The following is a 27,816-nucleotide window of genomic DNA, read 5'->3' as shown; positions in this document are numbered from 1 at the left end:
CCAAGGGTAGATGTTGATCTCCAAAGAGAGTTGTGCTGTTAGTGTGGGTGTCACACACAAACATTCATGTGTTTAAGATGCAAGTAAGTTGTGAGAGCTTGGATGATTGTAACTTAAGAAGTTGTTAAGCTTTCTGTGCCCTGTGAAAGCTGTACAGTTTGCTGTGTTGTTAACCAAAAAATGCTTATTCTGGAGTAGCATACTCTTGAAAATCATTTGTGTTGCACAGATTGGTGATTTTGGAGCTTGTAAGAGCCTTCACTTCAACACTGATCCTTCAGATCCAGCTGCAGCTCCTGATGCAGAGGCCTTAGCTGCACTCTCTATGCTGGCCAGAAATGAAATTCATTCCAGCAGCAGGTGTGGTTCTTGTGACCCTTCTGTGGAAACTGGAAATCACTCATTTCCTAGAAAACTTGCTATACTTCAGAAAGATCAAATTGGATCTTTCCATTGCATTTAGAAAGTGTGGAGATGGCAAGGATTGGGCAGTTATTTTGCATCAGGCAGCTGTGCAAGCCTGGCTCAAGTCAGAGTGGGTGGGAAAGGTGCTGCCTTGTACAGTTTTCTGGCCAAGGCACACAGGAACACTCAGGAACATTATTGAAGATCAATATTCCAGTTCTGGCCTTTGCACGCAGATCTCTCCTGTGTGTCCTGTTTCTCTCTTGCTCAGAGCCTGTGATGAGTCAGACAATGGAGAGGGCAAGGCCTGTGAGGAGAAAAGAGAGTAGGGAAAAAGCATTCCTGGATTCTGACCATCTGGAGGGAGGAAAATTGTTCCTAACTTCTTGTGACACCTCTTTGCAGAGCAGGGCTCAGACCAGTTTCCTGAGTTTCCTGGGATTGATTGATTGCTGTGCTTTGAGGCCCAGAGATAAAAGGCCAGAGGAAGTGTCTCAGTTGTGTTACTGAGATGTGGAACTGGGTGCACATGACAACCATGAGGAAGTTGTTTCAGCTCTTCCGTGTGTGGTTTCTCTTTGAGCTGCAGGAGCTGAGAAGGCCCAAGTGAGAACAGGGCTTGTGGCTTTGGTATGTGCTGACTGTGTGTGGTGGATGTCAGTGTGGGAGCACAAAGAACAACAACATGGGCCAAGGGATTGTTTCACTTCACCGGGGACAAAAAGGAAACTCCATAGATGAGGAGAGGCATTTGTTTGTCTCATTTTTCCTCCTTTCCAGGACTAGATCTGTCATTGCTCCTGCACACTTTTCTTGGCAAACAGAACATTCCACTGTCTTTAACATTATCTGCTTTTGCTGAGCCCTTGGGACTGTTCCTTGCCAATTGCTCAGCCACTTGGACATGCTGTTTTTGCTTTCATGGCAAACAGATCTTTGAGAATTTGCTGCAAGAGCCTGAGATCAGTTATCTCCAAGAAGCACAGTGTGTTAAGTTGCTGTATGTCTTGCATGATGCTTTGATAAGCTGGAAGCACTTTAATCAGCTGGAATAGGGCAATTCTGTTACAATTCAAAGTTTAATAACTTTACATTTTTAAGGCCCTAGAGAAAAAACCGAAGACTTATTAGGAGTCCCATGAGAAGATTTTAACATAAACTGGTGTGTGAAATGAATGAAGGCCAAAAGGCTGCTGTATACAGGCTCCTGGGAACACCCACTCTTCTCTTTTTTGTTTTAGCTGAATCTGGTGCATCGAATAATGAAAGAAGTTTGGAGGAGATACCAGCTTCATTCCTGTATCTTCTGCTTGTAAGCAATTGATTCGTTAAAGTTTTCAGCCTGCCTTTTAAAATACGGGCATAATGATTTTGGTCTTCATCAGCAGTACTGCTCTGAACAGTCAGGGCTTGTGCTGCTGTCAGTGTCAATGTTACTGTCACTAACTCTTCAGTGCTTGTGCTGCTGTCAGTGTCATGTTACTGTCACTAACTCTTCCTAAGGCTCCTGCTGGCCTCTCTAGGCCAGTGTGAATATTAACCACACAGGCAATGTTATGGCTGGAGCTCAAATTTGCTGAATTTGGAGTGGTCCTAAGCTGGTGGTGGGTGTTAAACACCTGTAAAAGCCAGGTCAGTCACACCAGCACCATTTTACCTGTTGCTGCTGATTCCAGGTACTGCTGAGAGCTTTGTAAATGTGCATCAGTGGGGGAGGACATGGGGACACCACAGAGACTTTGTGTGTCTGCAACACTGGGCAGCTGGTGCTGGCTGAGACACCTCAGTACACAAGGCAGCATCCCATGGCCCTGCATCCCAAAGGCAGGCATGCAGTGCGCTCCCAGCATGGCAATTAATGTGTTGCTACTTTGTTATCTCAGTGATGAGAGAGGAAGTGCAGCAGAGTTTGCGGTGTTCCACATCATGAGTCGGATTCTGGAAGCAGCAAATGGCATGTGCATGCCTTTACCTCCTGGTAAGTTCTGAGTTTTGCTGTTTTTATCATGGGTGAGGAGAGCAGTGCTGTAAATTCCTCACAGCACAGCACAGGTTGCAGCTCATGTGTCAAGTTAGCTTTGGCAGTACTGACAGCTATTCAAGTCACTTAGAGAGGGGAAGGCTCTTGATAAACCTGTACAAGTGAAATGAAACAAAACTAAATAGTTATCAGAAGCAGAGAAAACTAAACAGATGTTTCCAATGGAATGTGTGGGTGCAGTCTTATCTTAGAACTAAGATCTAGACTCCATTCACATATATATATATATATATTTAGTCAACTGGTCTTCAGTTTCAAGAGGCACAAGGGAAAATCCTATCCTGTAGCAGATAGAGTGTTTTTTCTCATGGTCTTGCCCTGCTAATAATTTTCAGTTTTTTCCTGAAGGGATTATTTCCAGCCTTGATGGAAAAGCTGGTCTTGATAGTAGATTTTCATTTCCTAGAGCTCTTCGTAATTCTTTACAGCATTTTCAAAGCACTTTTTTATTTTCATTAGGGAGAGACGTCTTGACATCTTAATATTTTAATGCTTTCCAATTCTGTTTGAATCTTCCTGGGGTTTATTTCCTGATCTGTCTTTGGTCATTGCAACTGCTTTTGGTATGAGTTTGTCCCTCAGTCTGTGTGGGCACAAATGCTGCCACATATTAGTGTTACATGATAAGACCATCATCAGTCAAAGGAAAGCTGAAGTTTTAATGCTGCCCGTGGGAGTGTCTTCATGGCACGAACATCCTGATGGTGGTGAAACCTCAAATTTTGATTAATTAGGAGGAGAGAGGGAGATAAAAGACAAATGAATAGAGCAATTCAGATATAAGGCAACAGCTTGGAGACATTTAGGGACAGTGTATGACTTTAATGACTGTTTTCAATTCCCTTAGCTTTCTTCTTTCTGACAAGATTGTACTTGAGAGGACTTGAAGGATGTCTAGATAAGATGACCTGACTTGATAAATTGATTTCCCCACCAACTATAAAGAATCAGAAGTCAAGAGAAGTAATGGTTTTAGCTAGAGTAATTTCAGTCTTAAATAATTAGGAAAAACTACATATTGTACCAAACAAGTTTGTCTCTTTCATAGGTTTTCACACTCTGCACCTGGGACTTGGTGTTCGATGTCTGCCTCTGCACACCCTCCTGCACTACATTGACAATGGCATCTTGCAACTGACAGAAACGTGTGTCAGGAAATTGCTGAGAGGTACAGTGAGCATGGTGCTTCATTTGTTACAGCCAGCTAACTGGCAGTGTTGTCCTTTGAGCCCCTCCCCTTGGGCACAGGTTTTATTGCCCAGGACTCTCAGCTCTCCTTAGAGTGTTGTTTCAGTGAGGGCTGTAGCTGAGGGTGTTGCCTATCTGAAAGGAGAAAGCTGGGGCTCAGGCTGTGTGATTGCCCTTACCCACAGCACACAAAGAAATATCTGTGTGGAGAGAATTTAAGTTTGCTGTTTTTACACTTCAGACTTCTTAGAAAAACAAATACTAAAGATCATCATAGGATTTGTTGGGGAATTTCTGTGACTCTGTGACAAAGTGCACACCTGTGTGTGAGGAAGTTGGTCTGCTACCCAGCCCTCAGCTCTTGCTTTATGTTTGGAAAGAGAAGAACAGGCCTGCCAAGCTGACCTCCTGGCTGGGGAAGCTTGTGGAGCAGATCATCCTGAGTGCCATCACATGGTGTGTGCAGGACTACCAGGGGTCAGACCCAGCCAGCAGGGGTTTGTGAAAGGCAGGTCCTGCCTGACCAGCCTGAGCTCCTTCTGTCACTGGGTGACCCTACAGGGGGTGAGGGAAAGGCTCTGGGTGTTGTGTGCCTGGACTTCAGCAAAGCCTTTGACAGCATTTCCCACAGCATTCTCCTGGAGAAACCAGCTGGTCATGGCCTGGATGGGAGCATTGTTCACTGGGATAAAGCTGGCTGGACAGCTGGGCCCAGAGAGTGGAGGGGCCTGGAGCTACATCCAGCTGGTGGCTGGTCCCCAGTGGGGTTCCAGAACTCAGTATTGGGCCCAGTGCTGTTTAATGTCTTTATCAATGATCTGGACAAGGGGATCAAGTGCTTTCTCAGCCACAAGACCAAGTGCTGGATCCTGCCCTTTGGTCACAACAACCCCAGACAGTGTCACAGGCTGGGCAGAGTGGCTGCAAAGCTGCCCAGGAGGTGCTGGTCAGTGGTGGCTGAACGTGAGCCAGCTGTGCCCAGTGGTCCAAAAAAAGGGGCAACAAAAGATGTTGTATCTGTATCAATCTGTGCTTGATCTTGATAAATTATTATAAACTTGAAGAGTTGCGCTTAATCAAAGTGCATTTGAATTACAGTAGAAATTGTTACATAAAATGGTGAAGTTATGGACAAATATGCAGAAATATATTTGTACACATGATGAACATGTAAATAATAGTCTTTAAACTGAAATTTTCATTTCACTAAGGAGGAGATGTTTATTCAGAATGTCTTCAGTGAAAGCTGAAAGTTTGTTATGTGATGTTTGTTTGATTTGCTTTTTTCCCTGCTGCTTATAGATCTGGATGACACTGAACAGAATGAAAAGCTGAAGTTTAGTATTGTCATGAGGCTTCCAGAGGTAACTAATGGCTTTAGATGTAATTTCTTGGATTCTGGAATTGATAGGAAATTCCTGCTTGTGCATAGGGTAAAACCAATGAAAGACTTGGCTGTGATTCAATTAGAGCCTGATTCAAATATAACCAGAACAGCCACAGTTTCCCCATCTGCTGCTCCTGGACTGTAGGTTACCCTGATAACTTAAATTACAGATTTGTCCATAGTGTTTTACAGAGTCTCCAGTATCCTAAAGAATTGAACAAGACTGACACTGTTCTGCTGAGTACTCATGTGCATAAGGCAATGAGGGTTATTTAAAGGGGGTTTATGGGGGTTTTGTGTGTGCTTTTCAGCATCCATGGAGTCTTTCTCACTTGTGACCTCTGTCTGGTTCTATACACTTCAAAAAATATGTTCAAAAGCTGGTACAGTAAAAGCTGTGAAGCTGTGTTGTACCACAGCTTTGTGGCAGGGATGGATTACAAGATCTCCCCTCAGTTAAACCTCACAGTCTCACCCACTGACCAAGCTGACTTGTGTAGCCACAAGAGTTGGTTACTGGTCCTCCATAAATCGTTCCAGCAGGATGGGAGATGTATTTCTTCTTCTTCCGTTTTGCTGTTAGTGCACAGCACAGGGCTGCAGGGGAAGCACAAGATGTCAAGAGGCAGAGGAGCACCAGGGATCCCCCTTGGGGAATGCCTCACTGCAGAACAGGCTTTTTTCCACATGAGTTGCCCATTGTTTGCTCATTATTTGCTGTCACTTGTAGTTCAAATGGCCAGAAGTGCTGCTTGGATTTTCCTCCAACAAAGGCTTCTTTATTTGGCAGCAGTTTTGAGAAGGGGTAGAGGAGGAGAACTCAAAGGATGTTCTTTGTCCTCTGTGCCTTGTTTTGGGCCAGGGCTGGTGAGCTGGGGTCAGCACAGGGCCCCTGAGTTGCCAGCCCTGGGCCTGGTGCGTGGGGAACTCCATTGCAAGCACGCTCTGACGTGAAGGGCTGAGCTGGGAGAGTGAGGGAACAACCACTGCTGGCTATGCACAGTAGAGTCAGTGCTTTATTGTATCTATTTACAGCTTTGGGAAAAAATGCTGGGAATAGCCTGTTTGACAGAAAGGTCACTTTGGGGTGACTCGGACTATTTTGAGCAGGTTACATGTACTGGATGACTTCAGTTTAATCAGAAGCAAGGATTTAAGCACCATGAAACTGTACAGCATTTACTAAAATGAACAGCTGTCTGCATTGCAGCACAGCTGAAGGGGAGGGGCAAGGGAAGATCTGCACAGGGAAAACAGCAGAAGGTGGAGTTAATTTCACAGTGTGTTCCTATTCTTTTGCTTATTGGTTGGGATTGGAAGCTTTGGGAAACCTGGTTTTGAATCTCTGGGCTCTGGAAATGTGAGACAATGTTATCAGTTTCCAGGATGATGACCTGAATAATGGGATCCAAAATTACATTCCCAGTATCTTTCCTTGCCTGTTCTGCTTGTCTAAGGTTCCTTAAGACTGAGCCTGAGAAGCCCTGTCCTGAAGGAGCTTTGAGGAATGGGGCATCTACTTTATCCCATTGAAATCAATCACAGTAAAGGATAAAAGTTCAATTAATACTTAAGTACACGTCAGGTGGGGCAGTGGCACTGGGACAGACCAGCTGAGATGAGGACTGAGTTGAGGAGGTTTTGATTTCCCACATTTTGAGAGCACATTGTGATCTCTGAGTTACTGACTATGAAAGGAAGGCTACATGGCTAAACATGATGACCTCTTAGCCTTGTCATTGGGGTCTGAAAGCAAAGCACATCTGCATTGCAGCCTGGATTTTGTGTCAGCTTTTCCTGCCTTTTTCTCTAAGTTTCCACTGTCCCATTCTATGTTCTCAGGTTTTGGGGTTTGTTTTTTGCTTACTAGGCTCTTGGTCAAAAGGTCCGCCAGTACTGGAATCATCCGATAAATGCCAATTTCATAGCACGGAAATATGTGAAACTCTTGCTTGAGAAGCTGGGAAACAGGCAGGTAAGGGCACAGAGCCTGTTTTAAAATCTTGTGCTTGGACAGTATTGATATTCATGAGCTTTCTGTGGACTGTAACCCACTAAAGAAACATTGAAACCTTGGTGCATCTGTGCAGCTTTGTGAAGTAACTCGGAATGTTCTCCCTTACAGTGCAGCAGGCCTGTCCCTGAGAGACTCTCCTTCCCTGTGGAGTTTCTGCCACTGAACTACCTGACTAACATGCTGGCAGAGATAGAGAATCAAGGTAGTGTTAATTCTGTACTTTGGAAGACCAGTGATTGTTACCCTTTGATGCTCACTCAAATGTATCCTGCCTATACTCACATTACTGAGTTATTAAAACCCCAGTGATGTCTGAACACATAGGTTTGGTCATATTTCTGCTGAAGGGAAGTGTCAGGGGCCAAGAGCCTCCATGTATGGGTATCATCCTGTTTGGGGAGGAAACAGAGTTAAACCATGCAGCAGATTGTGAGCAAGTGCCCTGGGCCAGTTCATGGACTAGCACCAACACAGCCCCTCTGCTTCAAGCTGGGTTTGGATCTCCAGTTTGGAAGTCCAGCCTCCAGAGAGGCTTCCCTCTGTGTGGGTTATAATTTACTTACATCCCACTAATAGGATAGTTTTTGCCATGGATGAGCATCCAAAGGGCACTAGTGAAATCTGTAGGTATTTTGGGTGCATGAAAACACATCCCTTATCTTTTGGTATTGGAGATGAAGATGTTTAATAGACAGCAGGACTAGAAGTATGCAGGAACATGTACAATTTTGTAAATACTTCCTAACCATTTTTTTCTAGGTGTGCATCCATATGAAAAACAAGACCATGTAAATGCAAGATTTGTAGAGGAAACAGCACTCAAGCACACTATGACACTTCTGGGCCTCAAATACTCCTGAAATAGCATGCTGTTGAAGAAGGCTGTCAAACTGTGGTGCCTCTGTAAAAGTATTTATTTAAATGAAATGTTGTTTCCAAAATAACCTGCAGTTTTGGGCAGTCACCAGTACTGACATGAGCTACTAAAACAGTGTTTGGTCCAACAAACTGAGGTTGAAATTACTGACTTCTAGATAAGTCCTAGAGAAATGCATTTGACATAACCCTAGGTTTGAAATATATCTCTGGGTTCATTTTGAAGTAGAACAACAGTGTCAAAACACGCTGTGAAAATTGGTATAAATGTCACTTCTTTTAACAAGACAATGCTGGAAAAGGCAGTCCAGTTGCAGGGTTACGAGAACTAGTAAATGTTTACTTGGATTAATAAAAGGATTTCTTGGTGTGATTGTGTAAAGCAGGTAAGAATAACAGATGACCTTTTATGTCAGGCCTGAGTGAAGAGATAGTCATTCCTTGTGGTGGTATCAATTATCTTATGGTACTTCTGCTTCTGAAGCTGCATTCTAATATTTTCAGTTTTGTAATTAGCACAAAATGTAATCTCTTCAAAGTGCACGTGACTTTGTGCACAGATTTTGTTGAGGGTTTGTTTGTTTATTTGAGGGTTTTTTTCTTGTTTTTTAAAGATATGTATAATATATTGTAAGTAAACAGTATAAGAAAAAAGCTTTAGAAATTGATCTCAACATTGGCTTGCAGAGAGTTTTACATAAACTTTCAGTGTTACAGTTCAAACTTCAGCTTCAGAAAGAAATTAGGCAGGCTGTTTTTCCTTTGTTTTCAACTTCTGCTTGTATGTAACTGAGCCAATGTTGTTTACTCTTTTGTTTTAAGTTCTGAACTGTGACATTAATTTCAAATAGGAATAGCAATGTGCTACACAGAGAAAATTGCCAAGTTGTGCCATGCAGGATTTCTGCAGCCTTTTTTGGCTTTTAAAGAAACCTTTACGAAATTCCAGACTATTAAACTAGACAAACTCATTAATATTTTATACATTTGGGAGGTTTTCAAAACAACCTCTGACCTCTCTCTGAGTGGTTTCCATTGATGCTCCCTGTTCCTGACCAGTGAAATAAAAAGATCCAGTTCCTTGTCCTTGCCACCAGTGAAGCTTTAGCTTTCTTAGTGACTGCATAGTGAGAAGGAAAACATTTTTCTTAACATAACTAGAATTTCTCTGGCAAGTGTAAACTCCAGTCCCAGACTGAAGAAAGCCATGTTGTGTGTGGCTATAAGTGATGGACACTTTGTACTATATTAATAACAGGAGAAGATTTCCTAGCCTTTTCTTTTTAACGAATGTATTTTAACATACCTTCAGATGCAATAAAACTTTACCTGGAAAAAATTTAAGTATAGCATGAGGATCACTCACTTTTCTTGAAACTTGGAAATACTGGATTGCATTTGGGATACCATGAGAAAGGATTCTGGATCACTGACCAGTGAGCTGTGCTTTTGGCATGAACAAATACTTCATTTTCAGCATGGAATTTGGCTGAACACCAACAGATCTTTGTTCAGTGCAGTGTAAATGCTGCTGACTCTTGCGATCCAGCAGCTGGTAATGGTCTCTCCTACTTCAGGTGTTGTCTGTTCAGATTTCAGATGGCTCAGCAGGAGGCTTTTTCAGATGTCTTGGCCGGGGCTCACTTGATCTGAAGAGTGTCCCTCCTCCTCCTCCTGCTGCTCCTCCTGCTCCAGCTCCTGCTCCTCCTCCTCCACCTCCTGCTGCTCCTCCTGCTCCAGCTCCTGCTCCTCCTGCTCCTCCTCCTCCAGGGTAGTGGAGTAGTAGCTGGGCAGTGCAACTTCTTCCTCCTCTGGAGGCTCCTGTCAGAGAAACACAGCTTGGTCACACAGGGCTTGTGTGCTTTAAAACTCCAGTGCTGCCCCAAGCCAGTGCACAGAATCCTTGACAGAGGTAACACCCTTAGTCTAATCCCTGGCAAACCAGGAAAGCTGAAGGGCTATTAAAAGGAAAGCATGAGGCTTGACCATGTAGATATGAGTTTGTCGTTTCAAATAGACAGTTTGATCCTGCCATGCTTTTGTTGTTTGTCAAGAAAACAGATTAGATAAACCTGTAAAAGATGTAGTAATTATGCACCAAACATCTGTGGAATAATTCTGTTCCTGAGTACAGTTACTAGAGTGGGCCTTTATCCACAGCACTGAAAGGAAACTTGAGTCACAGCATGAGGAGAAGTTTTATGACAGAAGTTTCTTATTCTAAAATATTATTATGTAGGAGCTCTCTGCTCTGGGATCACTGATCATCTCTAGGACAGAGGCAGTGTAAGATTTAAGTGCTTCAAGTGTTTCAAGTGTAGGGTGAGGTTTCAAGTGCTGTCTGCCATGCTGCCCTGCCTACCCTCAGTATCTTGCTCAGCAATCTGATTTCTTGCTACTTCTGATCTGATTCTCATTGTATCTTGTATGCAGGAGACATTAAACTTACTTTTCCTGAGGCCCACACTCCACCTTTTGCAGCTTTACCTTGAAATCCTGTGAACAGCAGTATTCCACTGATGGCTGCCCTGCCCTTCAGCCACAGCATGGTCACACAAACTATTTTAATAACCAAAGGTGAGGCTTTTAGTATATGATCTCCTTAAGATTCAATGACCAGCTTCAAGTGGTGGTGCCAAACTAGAGTTAAAACTCCACAAACCCACTGTAGTGGGTTGTCAGTTGTTTCTTTCTGTACCATCATCTGCACTGGCTCCTGGAGCTCTTGCAGTGTGTGACAAAAACTTACTTCAGCTCTGGCTTCAGCTTCTGCTTTTTGTATCTTCTCACTGTCTAGGATCTTCCACTCGTCCGTTTCTGCTTTGGGAGGGGAAAGGCCTTGGCTTATCATCCATGAAGCAGTCATCACAGATTGTTCCTTGTCTCTGATTTCCTGCTGGAGTCTAAGGGCAAATGCTTGCTTCATGGACAACTCTGCAAAAAGAGCCCTTATCTGCTGGGTTTTGCGATTTATGTCGCTCTGCAGTTCGTTGCTCTGGAATGCAAAACAGCTGCATTGTAGTTAGGGCTTCCCTTTAGGCACTCACTGGGACTGACACTTGGGTCAGCATTAGGCACTGGAAATAAGTCCACCTTGACAAGGTTTTAAATAGTAGTTCAATTCTTGAAAATTACTTAATTTTTGTGAACACTTAGAACAAAATAAAATGGCTACTCAAGGAGTCACATTTGCTCCAGCACAAGAAAAGAAAAGCACATTTGTTTTTGCTTCTTGACCTTTTCAGCTGGACAGCAAAACTCCCCCAGCCCTCAAAGGCCTGGGATCCCAGTTCTTTTTGAGTTTATACACAATTGGCTTCATAATAAAGCTGGAATAAGCCCAATACCTATGAGATAATTGAATGACAATGCTGATGCAGGGGCTGTGGGTTGTGACATTGCCCTTGGAAGGGGGACGAACAGAAAAGGAATGTGACAGAAATATTTGAGTTTCACTGCAGATGATTTAAAAAAAAAAAACAAACAACAAAAGGCTTTAATACTCTTTAAATGACTAATTGGAACTGGGACAGCCAGAGCACTTGCAAATGCAACTTTTGGCACACTGCCATTTTTACAGTAGCTTATTAGCCCATGGCCATCATTTCACAAACACAGTTAACAACCATGATACTTCTCTCTGTGTTTAAAATAAATGATAAAAAACTGTTTTAAGCTTTCATGTGTGCCAAACCTAACGTCTAAGACAAATTTCTACCCTGGCCTTATTTTACATTAATTATTTAGCTTTTTTTTTTCCTGTCTTTTCCTCAGCTCTGCTCAATTTGCAGCTTTTTAATTAGGAATATGGGGGCTAGAAGCATTTTTGGTCTTTCCCAAACAATATTACTTGCAGTTAATAAAAGCAAATTGCTATAATTATATTTTAAAAACTGTATTGGAAATAATGGTTCCTGTATGGTTCCCCCTACCTAAACAATAAAAGAACTTTGAGCCAGATACCAAGTTCATCTTTTTGTATGTTGGAGTAGAATTTGCGTGGCCTTCCTTTATTTCTTTTTTTCCCCTTATTTCTTTTTAGCCTTTGACCTGTTTTTTGTGGAAAGGCTGTTAAGTGCATTGCAAAAGGAGGATCCTACAAAGCTTCTAAGCATCTACTTCAGAAAGAACTAATTCTATATTTTAGTGAAAGGTACCATTTATGGTGCAACTTTGTTTTTAAAAGAGAGGACATTCGCCTGATAGTTTCAGTTTATCTGTATTACTGTTGCTGTTCCTGTCTGTAATTTCTGAAGGACTCACTTATGACTTGCCTCTCAACATTTCCAGCCACTTTTGTAATTTGCAAGTGAATCACCTCTTGCCCAGATAGTGTTTCATTCTGTGCAGGCTGGCAGGCAGAGCTGCAGTGCCCTTCTTACCCTCCTGGCGAACAGCAGCATGTCCTGCCTGCCGCTCTCCGCCACCGTGCGCATTCTGTCCGTCAGGTCAGAAATGTTCTCACAGAGGAAATCGATCTTCAGCAGCCTCTGCTCCTTCTGCACCAGCTCTGCCTCTATCTGCAGCAAGGAGGAGAACGCAGTGTAAGGACAGGACAGGGGAAGGTGCAGCACAAAGTGTTCTGTGAATGCCCCCAGCTGCTGAAATAATACCGGTGAACAGTCATAAATGAATACCTTCACTCTCAGATTTCTCAAAATTTACACCTTCTCTGCCAAGGCCCAAATTGCTTCAGTTGGTTGCTGTCAGTCGTACAATTCTTCCATATCAGGCCAGGCCCTTTTGGGGACAGGGGTTACACCACTGTTACTGCCTTGCTGTGCTTTTCTTGAAAGCAATGGGGCTTTTTTTTAGTCATAATTTTCTTCATCTTCCAGTTCCTTGAGTCACACCACAATGGAAGCTTTCAGGTCTTGCTTTAAATACTTTTCCCCTCCTCATGCTAAAAAAAGTATGGGCTGCATAAACAAATTATAACTACAATGACTTTAAATCCCATGGAGATTGAAGTAGACATTTAAACTTATCACAACTCCAAGAGAACCTTCTTCCTAATGTGTAGGCTGGTGGTAGCAGGCTCTGGCCTGCTCGGCTATGCAGAGCTCCCTCCTGTCAAGGAATATGGGGCAGTAAAGCAAAAAGCTCAGGTAATTCAAGCAGCTGTGTTCAGGGTCTCTCTTTACAAACTGGATTTCAAAAGAAGGACTCCGGGGTGTGCTCAGAGCTTGCTGCTACTGCCCTCACACCTTCAGAGCCCTTTGCAAATCCCCTCCAAATACTGAACACTGTGGGAAGAGTTTTGTGCTTCTATAACTGGGACAGACAAAACTGTATAAGAAAATGCTGTTCTTTTACCTTCTTCCCCCACCCAGAGGGCTCTGAAGTGGCTTTCCATTGGACCTAATGCTTCCCTCTGGAGTCTCTTGGGGCAGTCACCAGCAGTGCTGCAGTCAGGTGTAGCTGCTGGGCTGGCCTGGCTGCTGCTTCCACCAGGCTCTCTTTGGTGGCTCCTTTTTCAGCAGGGAAGGAAAGCAGTGGGGCCCAGCCCTGCCAAGGGGCAGTGTTTGCTCCTGTGTCACACGTGCAGGCTTTGTGACAAGGCTGGCAGCTCTGCCTCCTGCTCACAGCCCGTGGATAGTGGTGAAACAGCTCATGGCCACTTAGCAAGGACTGACAACCCTGTTTGCTAGCAGTTTATTATTCTGCATTTCTCTCCCTCTGCTCCCTTTTCTGTGCCTTCCCCTGGTGAGGTGGGGCTGCTCTGAGGTGCCAGTGATGTGAAGGGAGTCAGCAGAGGATGCTGCAGAGCCAGGGGTACCTCAGAGAGCTCCCCCTCCCCAGCCTGTCCTTGTCACAGACACATTTTATGAAAAGTCCTTTCCTTAGGATTTTTCCTCCTGAGAGCTGAGAGGCCTCAGGAACAAAATGTAAACATTGATTATCTGCTGCTGTGGAATGCAACAGGTGCATCTGTGATTGGGCCATGTGGTTGTTTCTAATAATGGCCAATCACACTCAGCTGGCTTGGACTCTCTGTCCAAGAGAGAAGCTTTTCTTATCGTTCCATTCTTTCTCCATTCTTAGCTGGCCTTCTGATGAGATCCTTTCTTCTATTCTTTAGTATAGTTTTAATATAATATATATCATAAAATAATAAATCAAGGCTTCAGAAACATGGAGTCAACATTCTCATCTCTTCCCTCATCCTAAGACCCCTGTGAACACCATCACATGTCCTGGAAGAAGTCAAATGTCCCAAGTTCAGTTGACCTGGAAAGCAGATGCTGGGCTGGAGTTCACAATGGCCAATCATAATTGTTTTGATTCCTCTTACAGTAAGTTTATTTTAAAAATAAAAGACATTATTTGCAATTTCTAAAAGAGGTCAAGCACAGCAGGATAGCTTATGATATGAGAAGTGACATTACCTTGTCAATCCTTTTTAGCAGCTCAGGTGGAGATGGGTCCTTCCCTCCCATTTCTTGCTTTCTGCTCTCGTTTGTGGCATCACCATAGTTTTCCTCCAGCTTTTTAATCTTGTCCCTGCATTGGGAATACTACCAGACAAAGAGCCTCAACAGTTATTTATTCCCACCAAACTCATCCCCAGACCTTGGTCTGGAAACTTCAAAAGAGAAGGATTCCTTTTACTGGGAAGGAGGGCAGGTAACATAAAATTATGAGCCATTTAAAAATTTTCTTTTAAAAGAGAACTACAGTGTGACAGTTGCAGGACAGAGGGAACCCTGCTGTTTGACAGAAATTGAGTTCTGCCTGTTTCTTGGTGCTCAGGCTACTTTTTGTTTTTTATCCTCAGGAATACAATAGAAAGCCCTGCTTCCCTGCTGGCCAGTACTGAGGGTCTCATCCCTACAGACATCCAAGTTTTCTACACTAACATTCCCAGGCACGTGTCCTGAAGTGACTCAGTGGTGACACTGAGCAGTGAGGTACCCTTGGGGTCACAGAGGCAGGTGTGCCCTGACCTTTCCCATGTGAGACCTTCCCATGGAATAATGCTTCCCAGAATATGCTACTGGTTCATCCAGGCTCAGCCTAAATACTCACTGAACCAGTGACTGGGGCTGCTTTCTCATCTTTGGACTTGCAAAACTGACAGTGGTGGGGCTCTGATGTGCACCTGGCTGGCTGTCAGTGAGCTGTTAGCACTGCCACAGCCACCCAAGTGTAAATGTCAACCATCCACTGCAGGTGATGAGTGATTAAGGAAATAAGTGGTCCCAGGCTCTCAAAGTTATGAACAGTCACCAAAATATAAAGTAAATGTTTAGATGTTGCCAGGATGAGGTTTGTCACTGGAAGTTAACAAGTCATATTTAACTAGAAAATAGAAAACTGACAGATATTCTCAGGTGGCAGTGGAACATTACCAGAACACTTAAATACCTATTTTCATAATAAAACAAGCACCACACAACTCACTCCTGTACATTTTGTCTAAAAGCAGCTAAAGTAAAAACCTTAGATGAGTGTAATGAACAATTTCCTCAGCAAACCATGATTCTGAATATAGCTAGGTACTGAAAGTTACATTTTGCTAACAAATAGCTAAAACTCAAGCCCAAAAGTACACAGAATGGAAGAATGTAAAAGCAGGGCCAGCACAAACAGCAGGATGCAGCTATGCTTCCAGTGATCTTTTCTATCTGGGGCCAAATTTCTCAACCACTAACTCAGGGGAAAATGCCTTGTTGGAGGCAGTGGTATCTTAATGAGATTAGGGGCAGCTCACCAAAGAAAATTGTGCAGGACTGAATAGTTAATTTAGAGAAGGACTAAGCAGCAAAACCACAGTCCAAAGGTCATAAAAAAGTTTCATGTTAAATGTAAACACTAGCCTCACTTTTAAATGCAATATGAATTGGAAGCAAGCCAATCCAAAAGCATCAAAGTGCGTTTAGAGATAACCTTGCTATTCTGTGTCTGCTTAAGTAGCATGACTACAGGCATCTTTCTTTATTTTTTTACTAATTTGTAGTGTTTTCCTAGGAAAAGACTATCTGAGTCATAGCAGATTCTAAGTCTTAAAATTTTAAAAAAATCCTTTCTCTCTTTCTTAGAGTGGGTTTGATACAAAAGACAGGAAAAGACTATAAGAGAGGCTTTTCTGCATTGGATTGTAATCAGTCAGGATGAATTGTTGAAGGAGAGAACACATGTCTAGATAAAGCAACTGGTCTGAAAAAGTGGACATCAGGTTTTTATTTTGGAATCTCAGAGAAGGTAGGTGAGGTATTTACCGCACTAAAAAAGGGAAAATACAAGACCTATTTTAAAAAATGGAGGGGTGCAAATGGAGCTTTGGAACCATGATAACTTCTCTTTCTGAAGAATAAATCTGGAACACATAATTAAGTTTTCTTTGTAGGCATCAAGAAGATAAAAATGACAGGGATAACAGCCACCACAGTGTGTTGAGTCATGCCAGATCAGTGTCTACTATGATAATTCCACAGGTCTATGGATGACAAATAGTAGGTGTAATACATTTTGATCTTTATATAGCTTCAACATTTCATATGATATTCTCATAAACAAGCCACATAAATGGGTTCTTGATTAAAACACACAGTAAATACCTCATCAGTAGAATGAGGTGAAGCTCAGAGAGATTGCAAGTATATTTTGTAAAATATTCAAATGCAAAATTACCTTTCTCTGAAAAAAAGGTCTGAACCAAAAAGATAATAGTAAATAAAAAAGTTAGTAGTTACATGTAGGCAGGAAAAATTGCCTGTACAAGCACAGAATCAAATCAACTGTTTGGATGCCTTTTCTCTAAAAAAGGGTCTGGTTGTTACACACATTAACATGATGATGAATCACCACGTCATGTGTCAGGAAAGGTGCCACCATAGCTGGATGCACAAGCAGGAAGGAAACCTGCAAGATGCCCGAACGAATCCTTTCACTATCAGCCACAGGGACCAGGCACTGCCCTTCAAGACAAATAAAGACTATATTGCCAAGATATAAAAGAAATGCAGAATAAGAATGATCTAAGAAAAATCTGTAAGAGCTGACTGAAAGAAACAAGGTTGTGTATTCCAGCAAAAGGATGGGAGAGGAACATGATTAACATCCTTCCACTAAAATGAAGGGTTACAGAAAGGAAAAGAATGGTCCATTTGTAATGTCCCTGGAGGACAGAATACAAACCAATATTCTTACACCACAGCAAGAAAGATACAGGCTAAAGCTCAAGAAAATTTTTCCACTGTTAAGGAAAGGCTGGGATAGCTTGCTTGGGAAAACCTGTTTCTCAGTGAAGCCACAGCTTAGCCCTCTCAGGCAATCCAATGCTGCTCTGGGAGCTAATTGCTTAGATAAATTCTTTATCTCTCTACTAGTCCCTTTATTCTATGATGTGGTGATGTAGTCTGAAGATTTTCATGTATTAAAACCTGGACAAATTTTGTTGCCAAATGCCTCAAATAAACTGACAATCCTTGTGTATTGCCTGAGCTCCAAGGCATGAAAGTCCCATCTACAGCACCATGACAGCTCAGCAGGTCTGCGTGTTGGACTAATTAATGATTAATGCTAAGTATTTCTCATTGATGCATGAAGGCAGATTAGTTTTTATGGGTCACTTCAGTCAGCAGGAGCAGTCCCTTGATGTGCAGTCCCAATTAAAAGTTACATAGTTTTATGCCCGGGGAAAACCACCTTACAGTCTCGCCAGGTACTTTTTGTATAAAGAAGTGTCTGTAAATATTTCTATTTTTAAATCTTTACCTAGATGTTAACAAGCCTACCTAGTCCATGTGACTTGCACTTGCTTAGAAGAGGTCTGGTCTTGCTTCAGATGATGGTATTTTTTAGCTTAGCTATTCACCAATGTCTTGTGGAAATAGGAAGCTTCTGATGAAAAGCATGCAAGTGGAACATGCATCACTTTGATGATTAAGCAGCTCATGTGGAATGTAGGAGACCCAGGTGGAGTGTTTGTTCTTGCTGAACTGGCACACAGCCCTGATCTGGGCTTTTCCCCTTCCCAATGGGCACTACAGCTGCTGAGATTATGGGTCAGTTTTTGCAGTCTGTAAATATTTCTAATTTAATTTTTTTTCATTGATAATAATGAAAATACCTAGTCCACGTTACTAGCACTTGCTCCAAAGGGGTCTGGAATTGCTGAAGACAGAAGGAGGCAGGAAGGGCAGGAAAAGGGGAGGACAGAAGAGGCACAGGTACAGGATTCAGCCTGCCCAACCCAGACAGTCTGAGACCGTGGTAACTGAACAGCAGCTGAGTCAGATTTCAACATGGGTTCAAATCTGTAATCAGTACAAAAACCAGCAGTGTGCATTTGGCAACCAACACCGAAATTCAGATTTGGGCTCATGGTTTTTGTTTACATCATGCAGATAAAGGCAAACAATTTGAAACTACTTCTCATTGGACTTAATTCTATTGGCAGTGTGAGTAAGAGCATTAATGATGAATGGTGGAGCATAAGGAGATGAACTAGTTAACAGCCAGTCTGAGCCATGTAATATTCAGTAATCACAGTATCTAGTTAAATTTTATAGGTTGATAAAGGATTATTTGCCATACTTCACTGGAAAACTCCTCACTTGGGAACAGTTATTAGGACTACTGCAGGCATAGTATCACACCACTCTATATTTTCCCACTTTTAAATTTTATGGCAACATTGCAAAAAGATTTTAAGCACCTCCAACAATAGCATTAAAATCCCTTTAACAGTGATTTTAGGTTTCACATGAACTATCATCATAAAGGAGAAAGTTGCAGGAATGCAGAACAGAAAAAGCAAAGTTTCATGATTGATTCTGTCAGTTCAAAAAAACATCTGCATTTTGCTACTACTGTATTTGACTCAGTGAATCTCAGTCTCATTTTAAATCTTACCTGAAAACTTTGGAGTCTTTTTAGTTTTTTTTTTCATTTAGTCTTCTTTTTTTTTTTAATACTGCCTCGGTTCATATTTTAAGTCTGTGATGGCCCTGCAAAGGTCTTTGGGGCATGATTTGCATGAGGTATTAAAACATGTACTATGCTTTGTTCTTGTAGCAGAGCATACCATTTCTTCAAAAGGCCAGAAGTAAGAGAATAGTGCAAGCACTATTAAACAGTGAGCCACAGCTCCCACTGATGTGGGTTTGAAAGGCAATGGAACAGCCCAATTCATGATTTTGTGCAGGCATTAACAGAGTATGTATGGGAAAAATTACCATCTGGAGATAAGGTCAAAAGTAAATGAGCCATTTCAGAAAGCCAGGAAAGAATGTCCCAAGCACTGCAGTTTGTTAGCTGTTTAATGCTATTTTGTTACTAGGACTAAAACTTACACTGTTTTTGTGCTAAAGAAAATATATGTGGATTATATCATTGTAGGCAGCAGAGTTTCCAGAGTAGGCTCAGGGTCAAGTGTGAATTGAGTTATTATTTTAGAAATTTGATGTCTAAGTGTATCTCCCACCCCTCCACCTACTCCATCAATACAGTTTTAACAAATTTTACAGTCTCATTTTTCCTCCATGACTCCAATTCTCCAGCTTAGTCATAATGACATTTCAGGCTATGGGGTGGGTTAGCTGGAATTCCATACCCAGGAAACATTTGGCACATGTGAAACAAAGACCATGAGCCTACTACACATAAGCATAAAAACTCACATATGTGAAGTTCAAAACATGTATCAGAGCTTTGCTAGACAGGTGTATTACTAAACTTGCTGCTTTAATTAATCTTGTACATCCACATATTTTTTTCCAATGAAATCACCTTAAATTTTAAAATACAAAACAATGGTAAAAAAGGTTTCCTTTAACACCAACCTGTGTCCGAACTTTCACCAGTTGTGCATCCAGGGCATTCTTCACTGAGAGCTCTTTAAAATACAATTTAACCTCTCTTTTTTTCTCAACTAACTTCAGCTTCAGAAAACTGATCTTTTCATCCATAACTTGCATCTTAGTTTCTCCATTCCTACACAACACCTCTTGCCTGTTTATTTTCTCATACAAAACGCCCACTTCTTCTTCTCGTTCTCTGAGCAAAAGACCACTGAAATAAAGCCAAAATTTAAAGATAATTTTTTAGAAAAATGAGTCATATTCAGTATATTCCATTCAAGAACATTAAAAAGTTATCTTAAAAGATAGTAATAATCTGTGACAATGTATGAAGCTTTCTCAATTATCATTTTAATCTAATGACAGCATTTTAAATAAGTAACAAAATAATTGCAATGTGAAAATCAGAAAACAAACTCTTGGAAAGGCGACTCTTGTCTCTCACATAATTTTTAAGGTCTTCTGGCTTCCCACAGCATTTAAAACTGGATTAAGATCAGAGAGATCTAGATAATCTGCATTTTTGCAGATGCCATAGCTGTGCACAATGCACAAACCAAGCAGGTGGCTACAAGTGCTCAAGGCATTCAGTAGCCAAGACACCATATTTTTTGTATATAAGTTCTGAAGCATGACCATGATCACCACTGGAGAAATATCTACATAATGCAAAGCAGCACTGGCAGTGCAGTGAGGGGGCTGCTCAGCCAAACATTGCAGTGCCACAGACCTTTAGCAATCCTCATGAGGAGTGCTCATAGGCTAAAAAGTATTGTTGCTTCATGAATGTCAAAATTAAGCACTACCTTAGATCAAATTTACAAATGTACCTCTCATTTCGTTGCTCAATAACCCTTTCATAATTTTTGTGTAGCTGTGAGATTTCCTTTTCCACGTGTGTGGCTGCAGCAGTAAGGCTGTCAACATGCAAATACTTTTCCTTTTCTTTATTCTCTAGCATCTCTTGTTCAACTTTCACATAATCATTTTTGATGAACTCTTTCATTCTCTCATTCTTTTTAATCTTCATATAGTCCTCCTGCAATTTTCTTTAATGTAACAGAAATTGGGAATATTTTTAGTTCTTTCAATTTGAAACCAATTTCAGCAATTAAAAGCAGAGCTTAAATGTATTTCTCAAGCCCAAAGGGCTCCTCTATGTCTCTGCTTCACAGAAGCTTTACAAGAAGAAGAAAGACATTCTGAGAGCAGGTTGTTTTGGAAGTTCTTTCCAGCCTGAAAAGAACTGGATTCTGGCACAAGAAAAATGCTATAGAGGGAGCATTGCACTTATGAATGCTTTTACATTTGCACTTACAGCTCTTTTATTCTGTACTAGGTAGCCCAAGTAGCCATAAATAATAAAGTTTAAGAGCATATACATGAACTATGATGAAAAGCCTTAATGTGTCAAAATCCTGCCACTCTATTTAAAAAAAATATTTAAATTATTTTTTGTTGCAACTCAAAGTTTTTCAAAGCTATTGTTTATAAAACAGTGTGTCACAACATTAACACAAGAAAGAAAATTATTAGATTGCCCATTATTATTTCATCTGCCCATTTGACAGATGAAAAAAAACAAAACCAAAACATAGTGGGAGGTTAGTGACCAGATCACACAAAAATAAAGAACAGATATTATTTCCAGCATCCTTTTTGATCACTGGATGATGGCTTCTAATTTAAAAAACAGATTCTTGTCACCAAATGGAGTATTTACTATCTCACAGAACAGAATTTAGAGTTATTGCATTTGATCTGTGGTATCACTTCTGGATCAAGACACAGCTTTATCTATCTACACCAGGAAGATACTCATGTCAACATACAAAAGAGGTAGTGAAAGGAGAAGCAAAGTCTCCTGTTAAAATACAGACGTGCAGATGAAATATCCTTCCCTCATGGGCTCCATCATTAAATTGCTGATTTGCTGTATACAGGGCAGGGAGCTGCTTTTTTTCATTTCCCCCACATGTATAACACTTTGAGTACCACAGGGTATTACTGAATTTAATTAAACATCTGTTAAGTCAAGTTTCAGACTGAAAGTATAACAGAATTGCAGAAATGCAATGTGTTTTAAATATTTTCTGAAAATTTCTTGCCTAACTTGGACTGATACTCTGTCCTACAAATAGCATAGGTTGCAGTGAAGTCAGTGGTACTGATACTAAATTCTATTACTGGGATTTAAAATATTTTTCATAGGCAAAAGAGTTACTGAAAATTCAATATCTCTGACTAGTTTTAAATCTAGTTTTGCAGAGCCCAAAATATCTGTTGGATCTGTATCGAGTAGGGACACAATTATAATATTTATATACTTCTGATATCTATACAAAATTTATGTCTTCTTAGCCTTTTCCCCCCTTCTTTCTTCAGAGAAGGCCTCAAAATTTTTACAACAAAATGTCAGCTTGTACATCTTGACAAAATTGCTTCAATCACTGAAGTTCTACCTCTTTTTTAGCTATCTCTAGCATGACTTTGAAACCAAACTACTAGGAGATTCACAAAAATATCTACTGTGTTGTTTTTCTGATTTAACAATTTCTTGGCACCAAATAATGAAGTTTTTGGAAAATTATGTTATTTTTAACTGAAAATTATGTTATTTTTAACTCAGTTTTGGTTTTCCTCTTTTGCTTACCAAGTTGGCTATTCATTGTCTCCCTATTTGCCCAAGGACAGAATTCCAAGACATTGTAATTCTGTCATTATTGCAGAATTTCATCACTAGGATGACAAAAATATGGCAAAAAGATATCCTCACTAAATAATGGTCTAGGAAAAAAGAGAGTCACAGCTATTCTGCCTCATTATCTTTGCTGTGAATGTGACCTTTCATTCTGTCTAAGTTTGTTTGGAAATTGAAACCACACTTTATCTGAAATAAATGTTATGTAATAAACTTCAGTGTGAGTTTGAACCAAAATCCCCAATTTGATCTAATTTTTTAATTAGACAGCCATTTTCCTAGCTAGTAACTCATTTAATAGTCCCATGCACCACTTCATTAGGGAATCATCTGTGTCAGACCTCTATTTCTCTGAGGACAGCAGATATGAGTGCAATGCTGATGCTCACATTGAACGAAACAGCATGATAATGCAAAACCTGAGAGCCAAAAACTCTGATGAGAAATGACAGAGTAGCCAGACAAACTTCAAAACTACTTTCTGACAAGCATTGATGCCCAAGCTAGTTGTGCAGTGTTAGTGGGATAAGAAATTGGAAGAGATTATGGAGGGGTATTTCTAAATGCCTTTGTTTTAATCAGATTTAAAAAGTCAGGATAATAACTACCAAGGATATGGGCATAATTAAAGATGGAATAGATTCCCTCCTAAGATTTTTTTCTAGTCTTAAATTTTTATAATTGTGAACTACAGTGTACTTCAAACTCACCTTTCTCTGGTCATAACAGCATGCCTTAAATTTTCTATATTATTTTCTAGCAATTTTACCCGGTGTTCACCTTCTTTTGCTTTCCACTGGGCAATACGCATCAAATCTATAGATTTGTCCTTTTCAATTTGCATAAGTTCACACATTTTAACAACTCCTTGGATTCTGAAGAAATGAGATATGTGAAAGAAATAATTATTAGCATTTTATGCCTGCATTCCTTGGATAAAATTTGCTTTTGAAGACTTTTTTGAAATAACGTATTGTCATTATTTTCTTACTCTTTTTCGTTTTCTTTTTTCATCTTCTTGCAGATGGTTAGTTCACTATCCAATCTTTTTAGTTCTTTAACAAGACTTTGGAGTTGAATCTGAAATTTAAATAAAATTTAGTAAGCACTTTAGATATACTAAAGAAATGTCTTCAGTGAAATTACAACTCTTAGATGAGAAAAAGTCAGTGAGAAGACATTATTGTAAGAACTTTTTCTTATTACAATGGAATGTTTTTATTACAACAACATAAAAAAGCAGAGTTTTCCCATTTATATTAAGCTTACAATTACTATTAGTAGTGTAGATACTTTGATGCTGCATCTTAAATGCTTGGTTCCCTCTATCTGGAGTTCCACTCTTTCTACTGATCAGCCAAGTCCATCACTATATAATTATTTAGCAAATGAAACACTGAAATTGTATCTTTACAAATAAAATTTCTTTCTTACTCAATTCTGACTTTTAAGCAGTCACTGATGTTTGAGCAGAATTGCATTCTGTTAAGTTTCTGGATCTTTTGATTCCAGTTGTGTTCAGTCCTCAATAGCCTGGACCATCAATCTTAAATTGAGAGGCCTTTTCTCCCTTCCCACTGGTACTGAGAGGGTTTTCTTGAGAGCTTTTTTTGAGAGTGTTGAGAGTTTCCAGTGTTCTTGTGGAACTCCCCTCACTAGTAATTTAATTTCTCCCTACACCAGCTGATATTTTGAACAATCTTCCAAATATATAATTTTTTACCTTGGCTTTCTGAACATCCCTGCTTTTCAGTTGCTTCTCATCAGCTTTGAGCAGAGTCAGACGTGTCAGTGTGGCCAACTCATTTCTGCATTTTTCCTGCTCTTTGAACAGCGAGCGTTCTGCAGCAATGCATTCTTCTAACACACGGGCATCTGTTTCTGATATCATTTCCTAGAGAAGATTAAATTTAAATCCCAATGCAACAATGTATCTGTGTTGGCAAACCCAAAGCTGGAAATACTTTGGGTTTATCTGCAATGTAAACAAATACACGGACTACACAGATTTAAAACCATAATTAATTATTGCTTTAAAACACCATCCACAATCCCTATAATAACATTTCAGAATATATTATCACCTAGGAGCATTTCTGTTCCTCAGTGTGACATCTCTCAGCTATTGTCCATTGGACACAATGGATATTTATAGCTGTATAATCTTTAAGGAAGTTCAGTGCCATGTCTTCAGGAGGAGGTGATGGAAGCTCCCCAAGCTCCACTGACTGCATGCCTGTCCATGGCACGCAAGGTTCATATCCCAAAGAATGCCAGGTAGGTACTGGAAGGCACATGTATCCAAATACAAGCAGATCCCCACTTGATAATGTTAATGAATTCAAACAAAACACAGAAAGAAAATGGATATAAGGGTAAGAAGACAAGGAGGTATGTCTGAAATAGATTGCTTCTTATGAGGTCATTTTTGTAGTGGCAGGTACTGATGCTCTTATAACACAGGTATCTGCATTGCCACACTCTGTATGGCTGTGCTGCATACAGACAGACATCCACAAATGACAGAACTGTGAAGATGAAAAATCTTAATGTACAAATGCTGAATTTTTATTGTTGCAACAAGACACGGTTTCATATCCAAAGGAAATGTATAACAATATATTTCTAACTGCAGTGTCACCAACAACATTTAGAAAGACTTAAACTAGAAAGATTTGCTTTCTGCCTTCTATTATACAACCAGTAACACCACAAATGTTTTTAAAAATGAAAGAAAACTGGTCTTTAAAACTGAAGAAACACTATTGCATTTTCTCACCAGAAAGCTGCAGCTAAAAACTCAATTTTTTTTTTCTTCAAACAGTCCCTTTATTCTCATGATAGAAAACCTACTGTCAAAATGAAAAAATGTGAGAAAGCAGAATTCAGCACCTGTTCAGCTAAATCTCTCTTGATCGTTTCAATCTCGTCCTGCAGTTCTTGTCGTCTTTCCAATAACGCTGCATTGTACTTTGAGTTACTTTCTGCCTACAAAAATAAACCAAGCACATAGTGATGCAAATAAAAAGGAGGAAAATTTAAACTGCTGATACTGTGTTAGAAGTAGCTAAACAAATTAAGAAATTAATTTTTTCCCTTCTTATAATTGCTAGTACAAGAATACTTAATTGAGTAGAGTTCGTCAGCAACTTACTGAAGTTTCTCAAATTTTTCATTCAAGAACTATGAACACTAAACTTCATGGAAATTTAGAAGGTTTATGGTTTTCAGCAATTAAATTGTCATTAAAAAAAAATAAACACAGAGATAATATATAAAAAATATAACCTAAATTAACGGAGGATTTTCAGAGTGAAATTTTGAGCTTACTAAAGGGAATAAAGAGTTCCCATCTACATAAAATGGATATCACATTTTTTTCTTTTTATCACTACAGTAGGATTTTCATTAGACCCTAGAAAGTCAAATCTAATAACACAAACATTGATGTATTATTTTTTCATGTACATTATGGTAAAATTCTATTCTAATCTATTCAATCAGATTTTAACACTAAGTATGTGAAGGAATACATTAAAAACACTACCTCTGATTAAAATCTATCTGATCAATCTCACTACAACTACTTACATGATATAACTTGTAAGACAAAAAGCTGTACTAGCCTCACTGTAATTACCTTCACTTAAAAATTCTTTGTGGTTATAAGAAAGCAAGAAAAAAAATGCATCAGGCTAACTATGATGGAATATAATGATGCCTCTGTGTAATTGATGGGGACAAACAATTTAGCAGGAACTGCTCATAGGAAAAGGAATAGTAATTTTAAAATAAAAGAGGGAGGATTAGATATTTGGACAAATTTTGTTCAACAAGGGTAATGAAACACTGGCCCATCTTTCCCAGAGAGGTGGTTGATGCCCCATCTCTGGAAACATTCAAAGCCAGGCTGGACTGAGGTCTGGCCAATCTGATCTAGATGGTGGTGTCCCTGTCTGCTGCAGGGGTTTGGACCAAATAACCTTTAAAGGTCCATTCCAACCCAAATGATTTTAATTTCAAATCTGTAATTCATATGGATGGGAAAAAATTGCATTTAACAACACACCTGGAAGATATTCAAAGATAATACACACAATCCTGTGATATCTTGCTCAGATCACAACCAGATGTTAGAGTTCACTATAAATAATACTGATAGGGAGATATTTTGCACTTGTTATTTTCCCTTCTGTGATAGTATTGTAAAATTAAATTCTGTTCACTTGCATTATGGCAAAGGGAAACAAGAGGCGCAGTACAGGTCAAATTGTGGAGTTACTTTAGTTTCAGCTGCAGCTCTGAGATTTAATTTGACTTAAGTTTACTAAAATGTCATTTAAGCCTGTCCTTCGAAAGCGACTTTTGGTCTTGTGTAGGGATCAAAAATAACTTTTCTGTGAAGCATATATTAATTACCACTTCTGCTGCGTAAAAATAAAAAGCTCATCTAAACATCTTCAATCTGTTCAGGTTCACATAGGACAGGGCTAAACGTAGGCACCTTTGGAGGAGCAGCAGCTCTGCCCCAGGCTGGAGGCAGCAGCACCAGCAGTTCTCTTTCACACACAATTCTGGTGTTTAGCAATAGCTGACCTTTCACAACGAACGCACTAACGAGAAAAACACATTTGAAGGAAGTGCTCGTGTAATTTCCTTATTCTACAAACCAGTCATTCTGCACTTAGCATATGATTCAAAAGAAGAAATTTAGGGAACCACACTGATGTACTGCTGCTTCTGCAATCACATATTTATACAAACAATTCATTCTTGTGATTTTTTTTCACTTTGAAACACAATGAATAAATGTAAATCTGGGGGTTTAAGTAGTTAAAGAAATTTTATCTACTTAAAATACTGGTTTTAAATTTTTACTAGGTGTGCTCCCAAGTCTTACAAATTAAAATTGTCCCAATATAGCAAAAAACAAGCAGAATCAAGTTGGCCACTTGACTCTTCCTTACTGCAGTACTGTATTTCAATGCAGAGGAGCAGTGATTTCACAATTGCTCTTCTAACAGAGCAATCAAAAGGAATCAAAGAAAATATGGAACATGGGAGGATGGGCTAAAACAACTCTATTGCTGTGGCTATTTGCATTAGGGTAGCATCCTGCAGCTTCTGGTGTAAAATACTGATCAGAATTCCATTTCTGTCTCATGGCATTCCTTTTCCCTTACTCCTCATGATGATGGTTTTTGTAACACACATACAAGGTCTTGCCCTTCCACAGGGTGAAGGAATTGGGCTGGGATGGGTTTGGATCTCACCCCAGGCTGTGAACTCTAACCACAGCTGCTGGTGAGTTATGGCATTTGATTTTAGCATTACATGTTTTTAAACAATTGTGGCTCTCCATCCAGGAACATTTCCTCAATGGGAACACATGCA

At 40.1% G+C, this 27,816-nt stretch overlaps 2 protein-coding genes across 3 annotated transcripts in view; one reads left to right on the top strand and one right to left on the bottom strand.

Moving 5' to 3' along the window:
* The window catches only part of GSAP (gamma-secretase activating protein), a 45,652-nt gene extending 36,168 nt beyond the window's left edge, over positions 1–9,484 (top strand). For both annotated transcript variants that reach the window (XM_058022974.1, XM_058022975.1), the window contains 7 exons: positions 1,647–1,717; positions 2,289–2,383; positions 3,495–3,614; positions 4,937–4,998; positions 6,892–6,996; positions 7,147–7,240; positions 7,798–9,484. In XM_058022974.1, coding sequence (XP_057878957.1) covers positions 1,647–1,717; positions 2,289–2,383; positions 3,495–3,614; positions 4,937–4,998; positions 6,892–6,996; positions 7,147–7,240; positions 7,798–7,898 — 648 coding nt within the window. In that variant the 3' untranslated portion in view covers positions 7,899–9,484. The remainder of the gene's footprint in view (positions 1–1,646; positions 1,718–2,288; positions 2,384–3,494; positions 3,615–4,936; positions 4,999–6,891; positions 6,997–7,146; positions 7,241–7,797) is intronic.
* Positions 9,485–9,512: 28 nt separating this feature from the next.
* The window catches only part of CCDC146 (coiled-coil domain containing 146), a 57,536-nt gene continuing 39,232 nt past the window's right edge, over positions 9,513–27,816 (bottom strand). Inside the window, exons 10-19 of the mRNA XM_058022973.1 lie at positions 25,315–25,410; positions 24,146–24,316; positions 23,414–23,502; positions 23,133–23,297; positions 20,552–20,770; positions 19,704–19,932; positions 14,304–14,432; positions 12,297–12,434; positions 10,664–10,909; positions 9,513–9,735 (exon numbers count right to left, since the gene is read on the bottom strand). Coding sequence (XP_057878956.1) covers positions 9,535–9,735; positions 10,664–10,909; positions 12,297–12,434; positions 14,304–14,432; positions 19,704–19,932; positions 20,552–20,770; positions 23,133–23,297; positions 23,414–23,502; positions 24,146–24,316; positions 25,315–25,410 — 1,683 coding nt within the window. The 3' untranslated portion in view covers positions 9,513–9,534. The remainder of the gene's footprint in view (positions 9,736–10,663; positions 10,910–12,296; positions 12,435–14,303; positions 14,433–19,703; positions 19,933–20,551; positions 20,771–23,132; positions 23,298–23,413; positions 23,503–24,145; positions 24,317–25,314; positions 25,411–27,816) is intronic.

The sequence above is a fragment of the Melospiza georgiana genome, chromosome 4, assembly GCF_028018845.1.
Source record: "Melospiza georgiana isolate bMelGeo1 chromosome 4, bMelGeo1.pri, whole genome shotgun sequence".
Lineage (NCBI taxonomy): Eukaryota > Metazoa > Chordata > Aves > Passeriformes > Passerellidae > Melospiza > Melospiza georgiana.
This window is presented reverse-complemented; position numbering and strand designations above follow the sequence as displayed.